This window comes from Tachypleus tridentatus, chromosome 1 (genome assembly GCF_004210375.1).
Source record: "Tachypleus tridentatus isolate NWPU-2018 chromosome 1, ASM421037v1, whole genome shotgun sequence".
NCBI lineage: Eukaryota > Metazoa > Arthropoda > Merostomata > Xiphosura > Limulidae > Tachypleus > Tachypleus tridentatus.
The window spans coordinates 131412453-131430048 of record NC_134825.1 but is presented as its reverse complement, the minus strand read 5'-3'; the positions used below and the strand labels follow the sequence as shown (position 1 = coordinate 131430048).

General features: G+C 35.0%; 1 protein-coding gene across 3 annotated transcripts in view; it reads left to right on the top strand.

Annotated features, from left to right (window-relative positions):
- mrn (general transcription factor IIH subunit 4 marionette) overlaps positions 1-17596 on the top strand; it is a 134342-nt gene that overhangs the window by 47061 nt on the left and 69685 nt on the right. For all 3 annotated transcript variants that reach the window (XR_013013186.1, XM_076452439.1, XM_076452431.1), the window contains 2 exons: positions 7858-7926; positions 9234-9317. Coding sequence is in view for 2 of the 3 variants with exons in the window: in XM_076452439.1 (XP_076308554.1) it covers positions 7858-7926; positions 9234-9317 (153 nt within the window). In the remaining variant the exon portion in view is untranslated. The remainder of the gene's footprint in view (positions 1-7857; positions 7927-9233; positions 9318-17596) is intronic.

Here is a 17596-nt window from a genome sequence, read left to right as displayed (position 1 = left end):
AATTGTTTACACAGAGAGTAAATACTATATGATATCCATATAAGCATTTGAGAAGAAAAGTCATTACAAGTTATCTATTTGAAAAATATTTCTGTTCAATATTTCTATTTTTTGTGAACTGATACTATGATACATTGAGTAACAAATTGTATGGGAAGACTCAAGGTATTGGTGTATACTACTGTAATTGTAATAAAAAGGTCTAAAGAGGGGTTAGTGAATGAGGGGGTTCACTGTGTCTATAATGTAATTTATTATCTTTAATCATATTTATATGAGGTTTATGTCAAAATGAAGTACAAAACTATGAAGGACCTGACTTGAAGGAATTAAACGTTTAGTGTGAAAACTAAATGTATCAATTCATCAGTGTATGTATTGTTACGTACTATAATTTTTGGGGAGTCTGATTTATTATGTTATTTATCTTAATGTATGAAGATTTCAAATAGCTGTTCATTTTAATTTAAAAATTGAATGTCAATATGTATTAAATTTATGATATTTGTAAACAAGTTTGATAAACACAGTTGTCTTTCCTAACACATATATTTTAATATGTAAACAACAATACAATTTATAATAACTTAGAAACAGTACTGAGTCTTCTGTCTGGTCTGGAATTGAATCGTTTATTGATGATTTATGGAGAGCGAATTAATTCTATGTTGACACGCAGATACACTTCACTTGGTGGGAATGCGAGCTAACTCTGTTCATGTCTGGTCTCGTATAAATTTTTCATCAGCAATAATATCAGATGTCTTTATAGAAATACTGATGTCTGTAGTTATTTCTCTGAAGTTGAACAGTTCTTAATGTTTGAAATCTATAAACATTTCTGGTCAAATATCTGTACTTTTCTTATTAGTAAGTGCTATAATCACTTATAGTTTCTGAGGTTTATAGTATACTGACTGTAGCAACCCAAATATATTAGAACTGTCTGTGCATGTTTATTCGTACACTTTAAGGTGATGTTCTCAAAAGTTCACTTGGCAACAATCACTAGTGTTACATGCACACCTAGTACATTGCTGATTCTTATGCTCAGTCATCTTTTACAAATTTAAAGAACAGGTGGAACTTATGCGACAAACATATGCATTTTTAAATATATACATATTAAACTGAAACATAGATTGTAAAATAAATACATAATAATAAATCTGTGACAGTATAAATTCAATAAACGTGTGTCAAGTATAAAATATTCAGTTCCTGTTTTTCTACTGTAAATGCATTGATGTGTTAAAGTAATATATGGGTTAGTCATGTTCATTCATAATTTTCAAATAGTTAAACATTTTTTTGCTAGATATAGTATTAATAACAGTGAATCATGTTACATAAAATGGATATGTTCTATTCAAGTTTGTTCAGACATAGTCTAGTAGTTAGCATGCTGGACCCTAAAATATAAAATCAATTTGAACTTTGGGTGTGGTGCATTATAAAACTGATTGTCAAATTCATCTAATACATCATTGTATCCCAAGAAATGTAGGTTGGGGTTATTGACTAGCTACTTCATTTTTAGCCTATAGGTTTAAAATTGGAGGTGGTTAGCTAAAATTAGCCTGATATAGCTTTTTGTGAATATCTCAGGTCAGTCAAAATATTATTTTATCTGGTATTTTCAATGTTTGTCTCTATATGGGTTTGGTCGATTGGACTGACCTCATAACCACCATAAAAAATTAGAAAAGAGATATGAATTAATCATTTTTTTTCTTTTTAAAATGATTGCAGATTGTTACACAAAACTACAAATATTTAGTTTAAACAGCTTACATCTCATAATATTTTATTTTATTTTATTGACCTTTCGGCAGTGTCTGGATAACAGTACAGAAGTTGTTATGATGCAGCAAACATACAGTTGTGCTACTGTATCCAGTAATATAAAACTGACCTATCCTGGCTTTGTTCTACTGGACCAGAATGTTTTAAAATACAATAACATACGTGTATTTATATAATTACTGTTTCGAGATACATTCTTAAAATTCAGTTATTTTTCTTAAAACATAGAACGGTAAATACAGAAGCATAGAAAACAGCAATCTCTTCTACTTATCAACTTTGTACTCATTTGCTACTTCTTGTAAACTCTTACACCTTGTCAGATTTTGCATGTGGAGGATGTATGCATTTTGAAATGACAAAAAATCATCAGTTATTATATCAATACCACAGAATTCAACTATAATTTATCATGCTTAGTAACAGTTGTATTTGTTTCCATCAATATATTATTTTTTGAGCTCCATAATGTCTTAGCTTTTTGATTCTAGCAGGAAAAGAAATGGCTTCCCCCCATAAACATTTTGCAGTGGCTGAGAAAACCATGTGGGGGAATTTTGAGCATTTGATTGGTTACACATGCATCATTAAGCAAAGAAGGTGGACTTACGCAAGTATATTCAAAAATGAAAGATGTGGGTGGGGTCATCTTGATTGATTTACTAAATATCTCGGAAAATAGAAAAGATAGGATATGTTTATCCTATATTCTAGTGTTTCAATATCAGTAATTTGAGTGTCTAATTCACACCCCAATCGGTGTGGAATCCTGTATGTGGTGAGGGAAACCCGTGAAGTGGAGGAGAGGATCCTGGTGGTTGAGGGGTCCAACCCTAACACACCTCTTTGGCCTTGGATTCCTGTAGACGGGCAGCCTTGGGGTGGCCCCCCTTAGTTCAGTTGGTTGGTCCACTTGGGCTAGGATCAACCAAGTACCAGTGTGGGATGTTTTCAACAGGTGTTGTGGATATTGTATCTGATGTTGGTGTTTGGATATAGTACTCATGAAACCCTGGCATTGCTGCAGTGTCCTTGCTTGACATTTGTAGTGCATCCCCTTATAGGGCTCCATGGTAGGTGGGGTCAGTGAGCACAGAAATTTTCTTTTTTTATTATGGATCCTCCAAATAAAAACTTAAATAAAATAGTGAAAAACAGTCCACAGGTAAACTACCACATCTTAAAGATTTTGAACAGCAATCTTCAACATCTGTAACACTTATACCTCATTTTATTACACAACATTCTCTTTCAGACAAATCTTTATGGCAAATGTCTCCCTTTTTCATTCGGAAGGGACTGGCTCTTTAAATTTAGTAAAGTAGCTTCGATCTGGTGACATACTGGTGGAAACATCCACATCTCAACCCATTGAACTCCTTGTGATGAATTCAAAGTAGCATGAGGTGTAACCTGAATAGGTATATCCCCAATTGCCTTTGAATGCAAGAGGAATTTAAGAACATCCTCAAGTCAAAGGAGTTTCTGCAGTAAGGCACATCTCCACTTGCAAAGATGAAATTACAATGCTGATCAGTGGCCTCATTCTGACATTTATGTCACCACGTCTACCTGCCACCATCAAGGCAGGTTATCTCAATTGTAGGGAACGGCCATACATTCCAAATCCTTTCTGTTTCCAGTGTCAGTAGTTAGGTCACTCAAAGACATCATGTCGTGGTTCCTTGATGTGTGCTCCTTGCGGTGGCAAGGACCATGATGCCTATGAGTGTGAAACGGACCCTCATTGCATCAATTTCAATGGCTCTCACCCATCCTACTTTCATTTTTGCCCTAAATGGTTGGAAGAAAAAGAGGTGCAACGATTCATAACGTTACTTATCCTGAGGCTCGAAAGTTCTGTCCACCATTTCATATCAGATGTATGCTGCTGCACTTCATTTCACTACTGCAGTGGGTGTGCAGGCAGATCTCTCTGTGCTTCCAAAAGAACCGTTCTCAAAACAAATGAAAAGTCTTTTGACCTCCATGGTTAAACAAGTTGATGGATCAACTTCAACAACTATCTCTGTCCCTTACATACACTTCAACAAATTCCAAGATCCACTTTCTTTGGTTCCAGGTACAGGCATTTCCTCAGGTACATCTTTTTCTCTCACCCCAAGATGCAAAAGGATCATTCGTTCATGTCCTCAGTCGCCGGAATCCTCTTCTAATAGCAAAAACCTGCTCATTTGAATAAAGACAGTAAAGAAAATAAGATGTGGTTGTAAACAGAAGAGTTCTTTACCCAGTTTGCCTACACATAAGTAAAAATGGCCACCTGATACAATGGAACCATTGAGGTTTATGTTCTAATCTTGTTGACATCAAAACACTGATTACTTCCTACCATCCTGTATGTTTTCCTTATAGGAAACATTTCTGAAACCTGCCAATACAGTCACCATTTGGCAGTTTTCTTTGTACAGAAATGACAGGCTGTGTGATGCACGATTGGATGGAGGGGTGGTACTGTTGGTTGATCAACATGTGCTCACCCTGTCTTTGCCACTCGACACACCCTTGGAGGTGTAGCCATCTGTGTTTCCTTGTTTGTTCTCACCTGGAGAGATCTATGATCAATCAGATCTTGATGCTCTCATTGAACAATTGCCATCTCCCTTTTCAATCCTAGTGGACTTTAATGGACATCATCCTCTCTGGGGAAATGCATTGATAGAAGGGGTCGCTTTGTAGAGAGTATGCTTTCTGATCATAACCTTTTTCCTTTTAATACTGGTTCTTCTACTTATTTTCGTGTATCTAGTCAGTCCTTTTCTGCTGTTGATTTCTCAGTTTGCTCCTCTTCACTGTTCTGCCATTTTTCATGGAAGTTTGACAGTAATCCACGAGGCAGTGATAATTTTCCTATAATTTTGAGAGAGACCTGCCGTGGTTGATGCCACCCGACTCGTGTGCCCCAGTGGAAGCTAGATCATGCAAACTGGCCCTCTTTCACAACTCTCGCAGAACTTGATCCTGCCATCATCTGTAAGCTATCAATAGAAGACTGTGTGGCAGCAATAACTGTATTATATATGCAGCTGCTCAGTGTATTCTTACAACCTCGACATGTTGTCCACGATATCTTCATCCATGATCCGCAAGAGTGTCGTCTCTTTATTGATTCATCAGTGTTAAGCCTCAAAGCTGTTCTGTTACACAATGACAATGTTCACTTTTCAATACCTGTTGGCTATGCAGCACATATGAAAGAAACCTGCGAGAACATGGAAATGTTGCTGAAGCACATTCAGTACAGCAAGTACAACTGGAATATCTGTGGAGATCTGGGAGTCGTTGCTCTGTTACTGGGACTGCAGCTCAGCTATACAAAGCACTGTTGTTTCATCTGTGAATAGGACAGTTGTGTCAAAGAGTCCCATTATTCTAGACAGAGCTGGCCACTCTGTAAAAAGTTAGTTCCAGGACAGAAAAATGTGGTGCATAATCTGCTTTTCAACATGGCAAAGATTGTTTGGCCTCTTCTTCACATAAAATTGGGACTTATGAAGAATTTCGTGAAAGCAATGAACAAAAAAGGTGAAGGTTTTTGTTATTTAAGATAGATGTTCTTAAGAGTAACTGAGGCCAAGATCAAATAGGGCATTTTTGTTGGCCCTCAGATCGGACATGGTATGAGTAACAAGCGGTTCGAAGATCTGTTAGTTGGGCTGGAAAAGATTGCCTGGAAAGCCTTCAAAGATGTTGTTGACAATTTTCTTGGCAATTACAGAGCCCCACATTACATTCAGCTGGTGGACAAACCTCTCAAAGCATACAAAACAGTGCAACATGTCACTCAAGATTCATTTCCTCCACTCTCATTTGGACTTCTTCCTGCAAATCTCAGTGCTGTCAGTGGCGAACAAGGTGTCAAGGTTTCACCAGGACATTGCTACAATAGAAAAACAATATCAGGGCAACTAGAATCCATCAATGCTTGCTAACTACTGTTGGACACTGCAACATGATGCACCAGACATTGAATACAAATGAAAATCAGGAGCAAGACACTTTTAATCATGTTGAACATAATAGCGTATTAGAAACATAAACGCAGTTAAATACGTTACTGCTAGTAAAGAGTTAACTGTCTATTTCTCAGAGTTCCTACGTGATGAAGCAAAACCAAAACTGTATTTATGCATACCCACCAGGTACCTGTCACAATCAGCTAAAACTTTTCAGGATGCAAAACTTTTCAAAAAATTGTTGTGCAGTTTTATGGGTATCTCTGAAATGAATATAAAATCTCCATAATGCTCTGTTACAAGTCTTTCTAACAATATTTACATGTATTTGGGATATGGTCTATTGAACTCAAATTTTCAATGATATTGATTTAATTTCTATTGGTTTGTGTGTGTAAAACGTTGTTAGTGTAGATGTTATTAAACACACCTCGTGTGTACAACATTCCTGGTATTATAATTTAAGTGAAATCTTTAAAAGAGGATTATGATATTGAAAACTGTTTTATGTATCCCTTGTTTAATTGCTTGTTATATGTGAAGATCACATAGATGGGACCATTTATTTCTAAAGTTTGTACAGAAAACTACCTTAATATTTCATTACTTAGTGCATTTGTGTGAAAAATGTGTTTCAAACATTACACATTAGCTTCTGGACCATTCTGAAGAAAACAATGTTCATGAAGTGTTGTAGTATAAGCAAATTTAACAAATACATACTAGGTTTTCCTGATTATATATTTTTGTTTATTACTAAAATATAATTGTAGTGTAGTTTTAAGTATTTTTTTGAGTAAAAAAATACTTCCATTTATGAGTCATCATAATTTTTCAAATTTCTTAGGTAATCAGTAAACCCTCTGTACAACATTTAGCTAAGTATTTATTTCAGTAAGATTATTATTTACAACATAGATTAAATACCCTTCATTTTATTTGTGTTAATTAAATAAATTGCACTGCAATACATATTTAAGACAATAACAAAGTTTGAGTATTTAGTTTTATACATGTGGTGTGTTTAATTGCAGAAAAACTCAAACAAAATTTTGTACACTTTAGTAGTATTGCTTTGTTGTAAAAACACTAAAGAAAATTATTTATGTATTTTAAGCTGTAAATAAGTAATCTTGCATATAGTTTGCAAAGGCCATTTGTGGTAAATATTTTACACTATCAAACTTTTGTAATAGTATTTGTTGTCCAATTTTGAAAATAAATTCTCAGAAGTTGGAGGTGTTGAAATTTCATTTAACTGGGAAGTAATTAAAATTATTAGCTTGTAAAGAGGTATTTTGGATAAGTTTGTTATTTTTATCATTTTAAATCTCAAATTAGAAATTTGGTTTTTATGCCATTCTCTACCAGTGGAATCCATGTCTTGTTGTATTGAGCCATTTTATATTGTTACTTGTTACAATACTCAGTGTAAATGAACAAACAAAAACATAGGTAGAATTTTTTTTCTGTAAAATATAGAGGGAATCTTCTTAGTAGTTATTGGGACTAATTACTATTTTTCTGATATTTGTGTTTGTTTTGTGATGATGAGAAACCCAGTTGAAGTAAAAAGGTGCCTCAAGACATCTGGTATGGGTATTAAAACTTTTATTTAAATAAAGTAGAGAATAACATTTCAACTTTCTTAGGTTATTTTTGTTAACCTGATGACCTGTAAAAAGTAAAATCATGATCTCTTGAGTAACTTGGAGCATAAATGATTTATAAGTGTTCAAAAATGTGATGTGGTATATTGAACTGCATTTCCAATTTTAGGGTTAACTAATCATTGTAAAGAAATGATTGAAAAATAAGTAATTTATATAAATGTTCTGACCACTGCTGTGTTTATTGTATCCTAACAATCCTGAATAGATCTGAATTTAGAAACATGTCATATGCAGTGAGTATGACAAATACAAAGTGGTTGGAATACCATTGTTATACAATCTTCCACTTCTTGAAAATCTCTAAGAGACTATAAAAACTTAATGTTTATATATGTAATAGGCCTAATACTAATATCTTATATTATCCATCATGAATAGTATCTTATTTTATTTTTTTGCAGAGTCGAGGCCTACACCTTGTGGAATGCTTGACCTTCCTCTTTCAGCTCAGCTTTTTGACTATTGGAAAAGTATGTAGAACTAACTTGTTTTTAATGTAAATATAAGAAGTTTATAATTTATTTTCTATGTGCAAAAGAAATGATGCTTGGGTAAAACTTATTCAATGTTTATTAAGAAGAACCAAAATCAACAAAAATGTGGACCTTTTATTTTAATAGATAAGTATTTACACAGAAAAGAAAATAATTTAAAGTTATTCTTTAAATTTGGAAGTTTACTAAGCAAATCGTGACAAGATCACCTGGCTTCTGTAGCTTAAGGTGAAAGTAAAGAATATTGAATGCATATAGTTGAAATTAAAATCTAGGCAGATGGGATAGCATGATATGTTTTTAGTGTCTTTTCACAGGCTGACAGGATATCGTTGCATAAGATTATAGAGGTATGGAAACACATAAAGCCTGGGAAAATTGTTTTGAATATAAAATTCTGGATATTAATTTTTCTCTAGAGGCAAGGTTTGTTTTAAATATTACCAAAATCATGTTTGATTTTTCATGTTAAAGCAATAAAGTAAGAACCTCAAATCTTATTTTTATTATTTAAAATATATCCATCCTTTTATTCATGGCATTATAAAAGTTCTATTTATTCTCAGCCAAGGGGCCAAATGCTGACCAGTGCTTAGCATTCCTGACTATAGATCCATAGTTCCTTCACTGATACCAGCAAAGAAATTAAAATTATATTTTTTGCTTTTGGATCTTAAGTGCATTGTAACATCTCTTTTAAAGCTAGCTATTCATTTAGATTAGCCTTTGAGTTGGAGATGGGCAACATTGATCAATTGCCTTCCCTGTAGTCCATCACCTCAAAGTTATGGGAATTTAGTGCAGATAGTCCTTGAGTAGCTTTGTGTAAAATTCAGCAAAAGAAACAATCCTCAGACAAGTAATTTCTAAGGATTTAGTTAATTCATCTGAGTTGTAAAGATGTTTACAAACCAAAGCAGTTATTTTACTGGTTTGAGTTATTTACAATTAGTAAAACGTATTTAATTTTATTTGTGGGAATTTTTGACAGAAAAAAATTGCTTTTAGAAAATGTTGAGGGGCTTCTCTTGTACATGTAAATCCCTGTGCTACTATCAAAAACCTTGAATTTTAATAAATATACCCTTTAACAAATAAACAGCAATGCGATTTTACATTGATGATGTGCTACTGCAAGTTATGTTTTTCATTATTTTTAGTGACTGTAACTTCTTGTTCATGTAAATAAGTTTTCATCAGGTTTTCCCAAAGTTAACTGGAGTGTATTTGACATTAGATTTGTTATTAAAGTTTTTTGTTGTTTTTTTTCTAAAATCATTCAGGATTACAGTACAGAAGGGATGACCGAATCGTTGCTGATTTTTCTTCAGCATTTGAGAGAAGTTGGTTTAGTTTATCAGAGAAAGGTAAGGCTGTTATATTATTTGAGAAACATTAAGTTAATGCATAAAATTACACTAATGTATATTAAGTAGAAGGTTTGACCTGAAAGAAACCTAGATTAATTTTATTTAAGAGTGTATACTTGTGGCACTGTTCTTCTGGCATGGGATACATTTATTAATTAGGATTACTAATTGTGCAAACAGAATTGGCTTGACTGTCTAATAATTTTATGGTTAGCATCTGTTTCAAGCATTGGGATTTCTTTTACCTGTGTATTCCTTAAAATCCAGTAACACAAATATTTTTTATTACTTGTTTTTGCTGTATATACACAGCAAAATATTTTTATTGGTAATTAATTCACATGTTTAGTAAACAGTAAACTAGGACAGCAAAGTTGAACATTGTTAGAAGCATTTTGATGGTGATAGTATCCATTATTGTTGGAAGGGCAATTGTTTCAACTTTGTTTTGCTGAATGGATTTTAGAGAAACTCTTAGCCACTTTAGATGCCAACCATCAATTTAGCATTGTAGCAAGTTACTGCTTTGGTTTTTAAATCCATATTCTTATCAGATGGGTTAGACTTCCTTTTTTTTACATGTGCTATCTTCATATATATCTGTTGGGTATGTGCATATGTTCTTGGCTTCTTTTCTTTTAACAGCCACTTGTTTGTTTACATCTGGAAAAGAGGTATACAGAAAATGGTGACCAAAATGGGAATGATCCACTTTTATTGGCATGGGATTTGGAAACACATCAGTGTCAACATGCGTAAAATAATGAGATATATTTTTATTAAATGCTGAAGCTACACAGTTGAGTTGATTTTTAAGTCACATGTCTTTCATGATAGTGGTTAAATTAATCCTTACTTGAGAAGAAAAGAAAAGGTTGAAAGACTACTAGTTGGTTTCAGAAATGATAATGACTTGTTTGTTGTTTGATCTTACGCTGAACAGAAAAGCAGTGAGGTCAGTGATAGTCCAGCTATAGCATATGTATAGTCCTCGTTATTTGTCATCGATGTTTTCCTGAGGGCCATTGTAAACAATAAAAAAAAAGAGCCAACTAATCCATTAACTTACATGGAATATCTGTTCTGACAAAACAAATATTTCTATAATAATTGTAAGTTTACAATATGTGTTTTTATAATAATATTTTATAAAATGCATTAATGTTCAGTATAGCATGCAAAGAAATCCTAATGAGCTTAATTAATAACAATGCACCTTAAAGATAAATTCAGTTATATGTAACACTCACCACTGATGGTCTCGAAGCTGACTGTGTGTAGGAGGGGTGGGGAGTTACTGGGGTGATGAGTAGGAAGCAGTATCACCTGCCTTCTCTTCAGGTATAGGTGGTGGTGTCTGTTTCTGAACGAAAGAGGAGTCAATGGTAATCTGTATCATTTTCATTCATTTTCTCATCCTCATTGACTTCATTAAAACCAGCATGTTGTGTAAACTGTACAATGTTTTTGTGGATTTGAAACATATTAGGTTCAAAACTAAAAAAGGCGTATATGCAGTTAGGCTACAGTTTTTTTCATACACTAGACAGTCACTTCCCTCCATTACTTTTTTGTGTTTTTCATTGCCTTCATGGTGTTATAATTATACCAAAATTTTCAGATTGATATGCCATCTTCACCAGCAGTTTTTCTTGATGAGCTTTGAAAATGTATGTCACTGGTAATACACTTTGAAGACAGCAATCACCTCCCAGTCCATGGGCTGCAACATGAATGTTGTGTTGAATGGAAGAAACATCACTTCATCTTTAATTTCTGTTAAGGTGTCAAGGTTCATTTAATAACTAGGGGTATTGTTGAGGAGTGATTGTGCTTTTTCAAGAAGGTTATGGTTCTCACAATACCTCTTAACATCTGGGCAAATATCATGAACTGACTATTCTTGAAAAGCATCTTGAGTAACTCGTGCTTTTTGGTTTGAACACCTTACAACAAGTAAGTTTGTCTTTCTATAGCCCTTCAGTGTTCTGTGAATTTCAGAATAATAAACAAGCAGTGCTTTTAATGTTAAATTCCCTGCCACATTTCCTTCTAGTAAAAGAGTCAGGCTGTCTTTGACTGTTTTAAATTTTTAAATATGTTAAAGGTCCATTAAGAAAGATATTTGCTGTTTTCTTTTATGACATTCAGAATGCTGTTGGTTTTCTCTGCCACCTATTGTCGTTGTGTACTTGCTTTTTTCCTGATATTTTAATGCTGTGCAAGTTGCTATGACATTTAAAGCTCTCAAACCACTCTGCTTGTGCTGAAAGTTTTCTCACTCTCCTCCTGCTTTACAAATGCATGTAAACTCAGTGCCTTATCCATAATGATTCTCATACTGAGGAATATATATTGTTGGCTTTTATCCTGAATCCACAAGGCTAGTAGTTTTTCTATTTATTACTTCCCATTATTCCTTGTTTTTGTAACTCTGGTTACACTCGTCAAAATAACATTTTATCAAACACTTTTTTAAAGAAACATCCACTTTTTGCAGCATAGATCTCACCATGGTTGGTGGGGTTGACAAATCATATGCAGCACCCATTTTTTGTTCACTGGCCTCAACTACCTGTATAATATTCAGCTTTTGCTCCAGTGTCACATTTTTCTTAGCTACTTTGCTTTGTGACACCATAGTATTGTTTGCTGGACATTTAGAGCCAATAATTAAGAAAGGGTGGGCACTTTAACACAAAATAAAATGGAAAAAAAATAAAAAACAGCTAAACCAACACTGAACACAACTGAACTGGAAGAAAGTGTGGTGAAGTTGTGTTTGAAACAACAAAGAGACATTGTCCAGTTCCTGCAAATTATTGTACAGTTGGACAAACTGTGTACACATGTCTTTTAGTTACTGTGCAATTAGACAAACTCTCCAGGTATCTTCTCTTATTTCTTTACCACCAATCGTAAATGTAAAAACTATAGTGTAAAATTACTTATTAATTTTGTCTAAGTTCAAGTAAAGCATAATTTTCATATCCTTAAATCTTGATTAGTTACAGAACAATCAATTGGAAAATCAGACCCATCTTGCCATGTTCACCTTTCACATCCTTTCTTTCAGAAACTGCCAATAGTTTTTCTTAGTTTTAATACTATATTATTTATAATGATTAGAAGGTTAAGGTTTTTTTTTTTTTATCAAAGAATGTATTATATAATGTTTTCTCTACAAATAATTGTCAATATCACTCTTAGTCCAATCAGATTTCCTACAGAAAAGAAATTGACAAGAGCAGTCGAAGTGATAAGCTTTGTAAAGATTATAATAGTGTTAGGATAGAGAAAATAGCAATTAAAATTTAAACTTTTATTGAGAAAAGTAGTTTGAAATTTACTTTGAAAGTTTTAGAAATTTTGCAAATGAATCTTGAGATTTACGAGGGAAAGAAGAGTATTTTTAATCTCAGCATAAATATTGCTTTGCATTCAGACTAGTTTAAAAAAATGTATGTATTTGTAGACAAATTTTCAGTAAAAATATCTCATTAAAAAAAATCTGACTTTGTGAAGAATATTTTTAATGTTTATTAAAAGTTTGCAAAATTTTCTGAAGATGCATATACTGTATCAAAAGTTATAGTGTGGAAATTATAGTGAGTACAAAGGGGCTGTGAGGTCAGTCATATTAACTGACCATGTTGCAATAATGTTACTTTATTTTCTAACAACAAATTAATGAAACAATAAACAACAGGGGCAATGAATAATGAGGACTGGCTGCATAAAAGACTTTTAGGTAATAATAAGACCAAATAAAAATACTTTTGCCTCCTGTTAAATTACACCATGTAACACCAACTTTTAGGTCTTAGATAGAAATGAGACCCTATATTTATGCAACATAATCTGAAAACTTGTTTGCTTGCTTGCTGTTTTTTTGTTCTTGTTCTTGTTGTAGTATTGCTACAGATGAATCAATTTGTTGTACTAAATTAGGGTTATGTGATACCAAAATTGTACACGTTATCATTCAATATTTGACCATTTTGGTATTATCAACTCTTGCAAAATTTATCTGCTAAAATATGGATGAAAGTGATATAAATAAAAAAAAGGGAGCTTAAATAATGAATGCTTATGTTCAGCTTATGTGTCATTGCACTTTACTGTACTTTGCAAACAACATGTACATTCACAACAAACATTTTAATGATGCACATCTCACAGTACTATTAATTGTAACTTAAAATTGCATAGTTTAGAATGTCAGTATTTTTATATTTACTATCAGTGATGAGTGGTGTTGAAAACTTGAGAATTATGTTAGGGTGCATGAGTAGTGCTATTGATAGTGAGAGAAAGTTGTGTATTTTACGGAGCAGCAGTCAAACTGACAAACATTCCAACCAGTAGATGTAAAAATTGGTGTTATTTCAGTTGGCAGTAGCCTTTAAATCCAGAGGACAAAGAATTGATCGAAAGAGATGCATCATCTCAGGTATTTAATGTGTGATAAATATTTTGATATTGATGACATCGATTAAACCTACATCTGCTATCCAATGATCTGAGTTTGATGTATGGTGTGAAATGATAACTATAATAAACACTTGGTAAAAGTGATTAGCACTAAAAGTAGTTTGAATGATTTGAAAATACAATTGTAATTTTACATGATTAACTGTCAGCCTAATAACTTCTGAATGTGGAAGTCTTCAGTTAATCCTGGAAAAGTTTTGAAAATATTCCTGGAATCATTTTAACTGTACAGTGTATGAACCCTATTTATGATATTTCCTTTTCTCTCTGTTGGCCCCTTGGTGTGGATTCCTGTACATGGTGAGGGGACCTCCCAGGGAAGGTTCTGTTCTTTCAGTTTACCTCCTCTGGGGTCTAAACATCCACTCACGTGTTTGCCGTGTGTAACGACCTGTGAAAGGGAGGAGAGGATCCTGGTGGTTCAGGGGTCCAACCCTAACACACGACTTTGGCCTTGAATTCCTCTAGACGGGCAGCCTTGGTTCCCCTTGGGTTAATCGTCTGGTCAACTTGGGCTAGGGTCAACCAAGTACAGTGTTGGATTTTGTCAGCAGGTATTGTGGACATTGTATTTAATGCTGGTGTTTGGGTATAGTGCTCATGAAACCCTGGCATTGCTGCCGTGTCCTTGTTTCACATTGTAGTGCATCCCCTTGTAGGTCTCCATGGTGGGTGGGGTCAGTGGGCTCCGAAATTTCCTTTTTTTATTATGGATCCTTCAAATAAAATCTTAAACAGTGAAAAAACAGTCCATAAGTAAATGACTATGTCTTGAAGATTCTGAGCAGCAATATCTGTAACACCTGTTGTATCTCATTTTCTAATACTACATTCTCAGTGATGTCGAGAAACCCACTTGTTGAGAAAGGTATATGCAAAAACGGCTCGTTTGGGTTGAGAAAATATTTTACATAGAAGAGCGAACAACGTTTCGACCTTCTATGTAAAATATTTTCTCAACCCAAACGAGCCATTTTTGCATATAATACTACATTCTCTTTCAGGCAAACTTTTAGGGCAAATATCTGCCTTTTTCACTCAGAAGGGATTAGAGGGACTTGCTGTCTCTCCAAAGTCAGGAAAGAAGCTTCGATCTGGTGACATATTGGTGGAAACATCCACATCTCAACAGTGCACTCCTTGCATTGAAAGGCAATTCAAGATATACCTATTGATGTTACACTTCATGCTACTTTGAATTCACCACAAGGAGTTATTGTTGAGAGGGATTTGAGAAACATCCCCAATTCAGAGATTCTTGCTGGTTTCTCCACTCAAGGATTTTCTGCAGTGAGGCGTATCTCCACTCACAAAGATAGAATTACGATGCCGACCAGTATCCTCATTCTGACATTTACATCATCACATCCATCTGCCACCATCAAGGCAGCTTACCTTAATTGCAGGGTATGGCCATACATTCCAAACCAGTGTCAGCAGTTCCGTTACTTGAAGACGTCATGTTGTGGTTCCTTGACATGTGCTCGTTTAGGTTCAAGGACCACAATGCCTGTGAGTGTGAAATAGACTTTCATTGCATTAATTTCAAAGGCTCTCACCCACTACTTTCATTTTTGCCTTAAATGGTTGGAAGTAAAAGAGGTGCAGTGTTTGAAAATGATTCATAACATTACTTATCTTGAGGCTCAAAAGTTGCTGTCCGCCACTTCATCTTAGATGTAAGCTGTTGCAATTCATCCCACTACTATAGTGGGTGTGCAAACAGATCTCTCTGTGCCTCCAAAAAATCATTCTCAAAACAAGAGAAAATTTCATTTGACCTCCATGGTTAAAAAGTTGATGAATGAACTTCAACACCCATCTCTGTCCCTTACATACATTCCAACAAATCCCAAGATCCACTTCCTTTGGTTCTAGGTACAGGCATTTCCTTGGATTTATCTTCTTCTCTCATCCCAAGTTGCAAAACGATCATTCGTTCATGTCCTCATTCATTGGAATCCTCTTCCAGCAGCAAAGACTTGCTCAATCGACCCAGGGCAGGATCCACAGAGGTCGATAGACCTCCCTCGAATAAAGACAATAAAGAAAAAATATGTGGTTGTAAACAGAAGGGTTCTCCACCAAATTCGTCTACACATAAACCTCAACACTTCCATTGTATCAAGGTGGCCATTTTTATTTATGTTCTAATCTGGATGACATTGAAACACTAATTGTATCCTACCATTCTGTATGTCTTTCCTTACAGGAAATATTTGTGAAACCTGCCGATACAGTCACCATTTGGCGGTTTTCTTTGTACAGAAATGGACGAGTGCATGGAGGGGTGACACTGTCAGTTGATCAGCATGTACCCACCCTGTCTTTGCCACTCGACACACCCTTAGAGGCAGTAGCCATCCGTGTTTTCTTGGGTTATACCATCACTGTTTGATCTCTCTACCTGGCCACTTGACCCTTGTGTCCCAGTGGAAGCTGGATCATGCAACCAGCCCTCTTTTACTGCTCTCACAGAACTTGATCCTTCCATCGTCTGTAATGCATCAGTAGATGACTGTGTGGCAGCAGTAACTGACTATTATACATGCAGCTGCTCAGTGTATTCCTAAAACCTCGACGGGTTTTCCACTATATCCTCTTTCGTGGTGGAAACCTGCTTGCCACATGGCATGGAAGGCTAGAAAACAAGCCTGGGATACTTTCCATAGATATCTCACACTCTCAAACCACATCCCTTTCCAGCAGGCCCGAGCACATGGTTAGTGGGTAAGACGTCAAAGCCAGAAGGTATCTTGGATTAATTTCATAACCAGCATATATTCTACCACCAGTTCCAAAGTCATATGGGACAAGATTTGAAAGGTCAGTGGGCAATATAATTCTGTCCCCTCTCAATCTTGCTCTCTGATGGTCAGGAAGTATCTGATACCCGGAGTATTGCCGATACTCTAGGTGAAAGCTTTTGGCAGGTCTCCAGCACTTCTGCTTCTTCCTCCACCTTCTTAGCCATCAAGACTTGGGCAGAGTGATCACCTCTTTCTTCTCGAGCTGATTGTCTCTATGACTATAATCATCCCTATATGCTGGTTGAACTCATCCTGGCCCTTCATCAGTCTGGCAGTACATTGGTTGGACCTGATGATGTACACTATGAAATGCTGTGCCATCTATTTCCTGCTTCTCTTGCTTTTCTTCTGATTGTTTTTAACAAGATCTGGCAGGAGAATGTTTTTCCTGATGCCTGCACCAGGCTATTATCCTACCTTTCTTTAAGCCTGGGAAGGATCCTAAGATTTGTTCAAACTATCATCCAATTACTTTGACGAGCTGTCTCTGTAAGACCTTAGAGAGGGATGGTTAATGCTTGTCTTGTTAGGTTCCTCGAATCAGACAACCTCCTGTCTCCCACACAGTGTGGGTTCCGATGACAGCACTCCACCGTGGACCACCTGATTCAACTTGAAACATCAATCAGAGAAGCTTTTCTCAAATGACAACATCTTGTATCAATATTCTTTGACATTAAAAAGGCTTATAATACAACATGGAGGTGTGGCATTTTCGAGATCTCCATATATATGGGTTACTTGGCCATTTGCCCATTTTTATTAAACATTTTTTAATGGACAGAAGATTCCAAGTTTGTGTGGGTTTGATACTTTCCCATTCTTTTCTACAGGAACTTGGAGCCCCTCAGGGCTGTGTATGTTTTGAGTGTCACACTTTTCAGTATAAAGAATAATGCTATCACTGAACAACTCCCTCTCACTGTTGCAAATGGGCTCTATGTCATTAACTTTCATATCTTATGTCAGTTG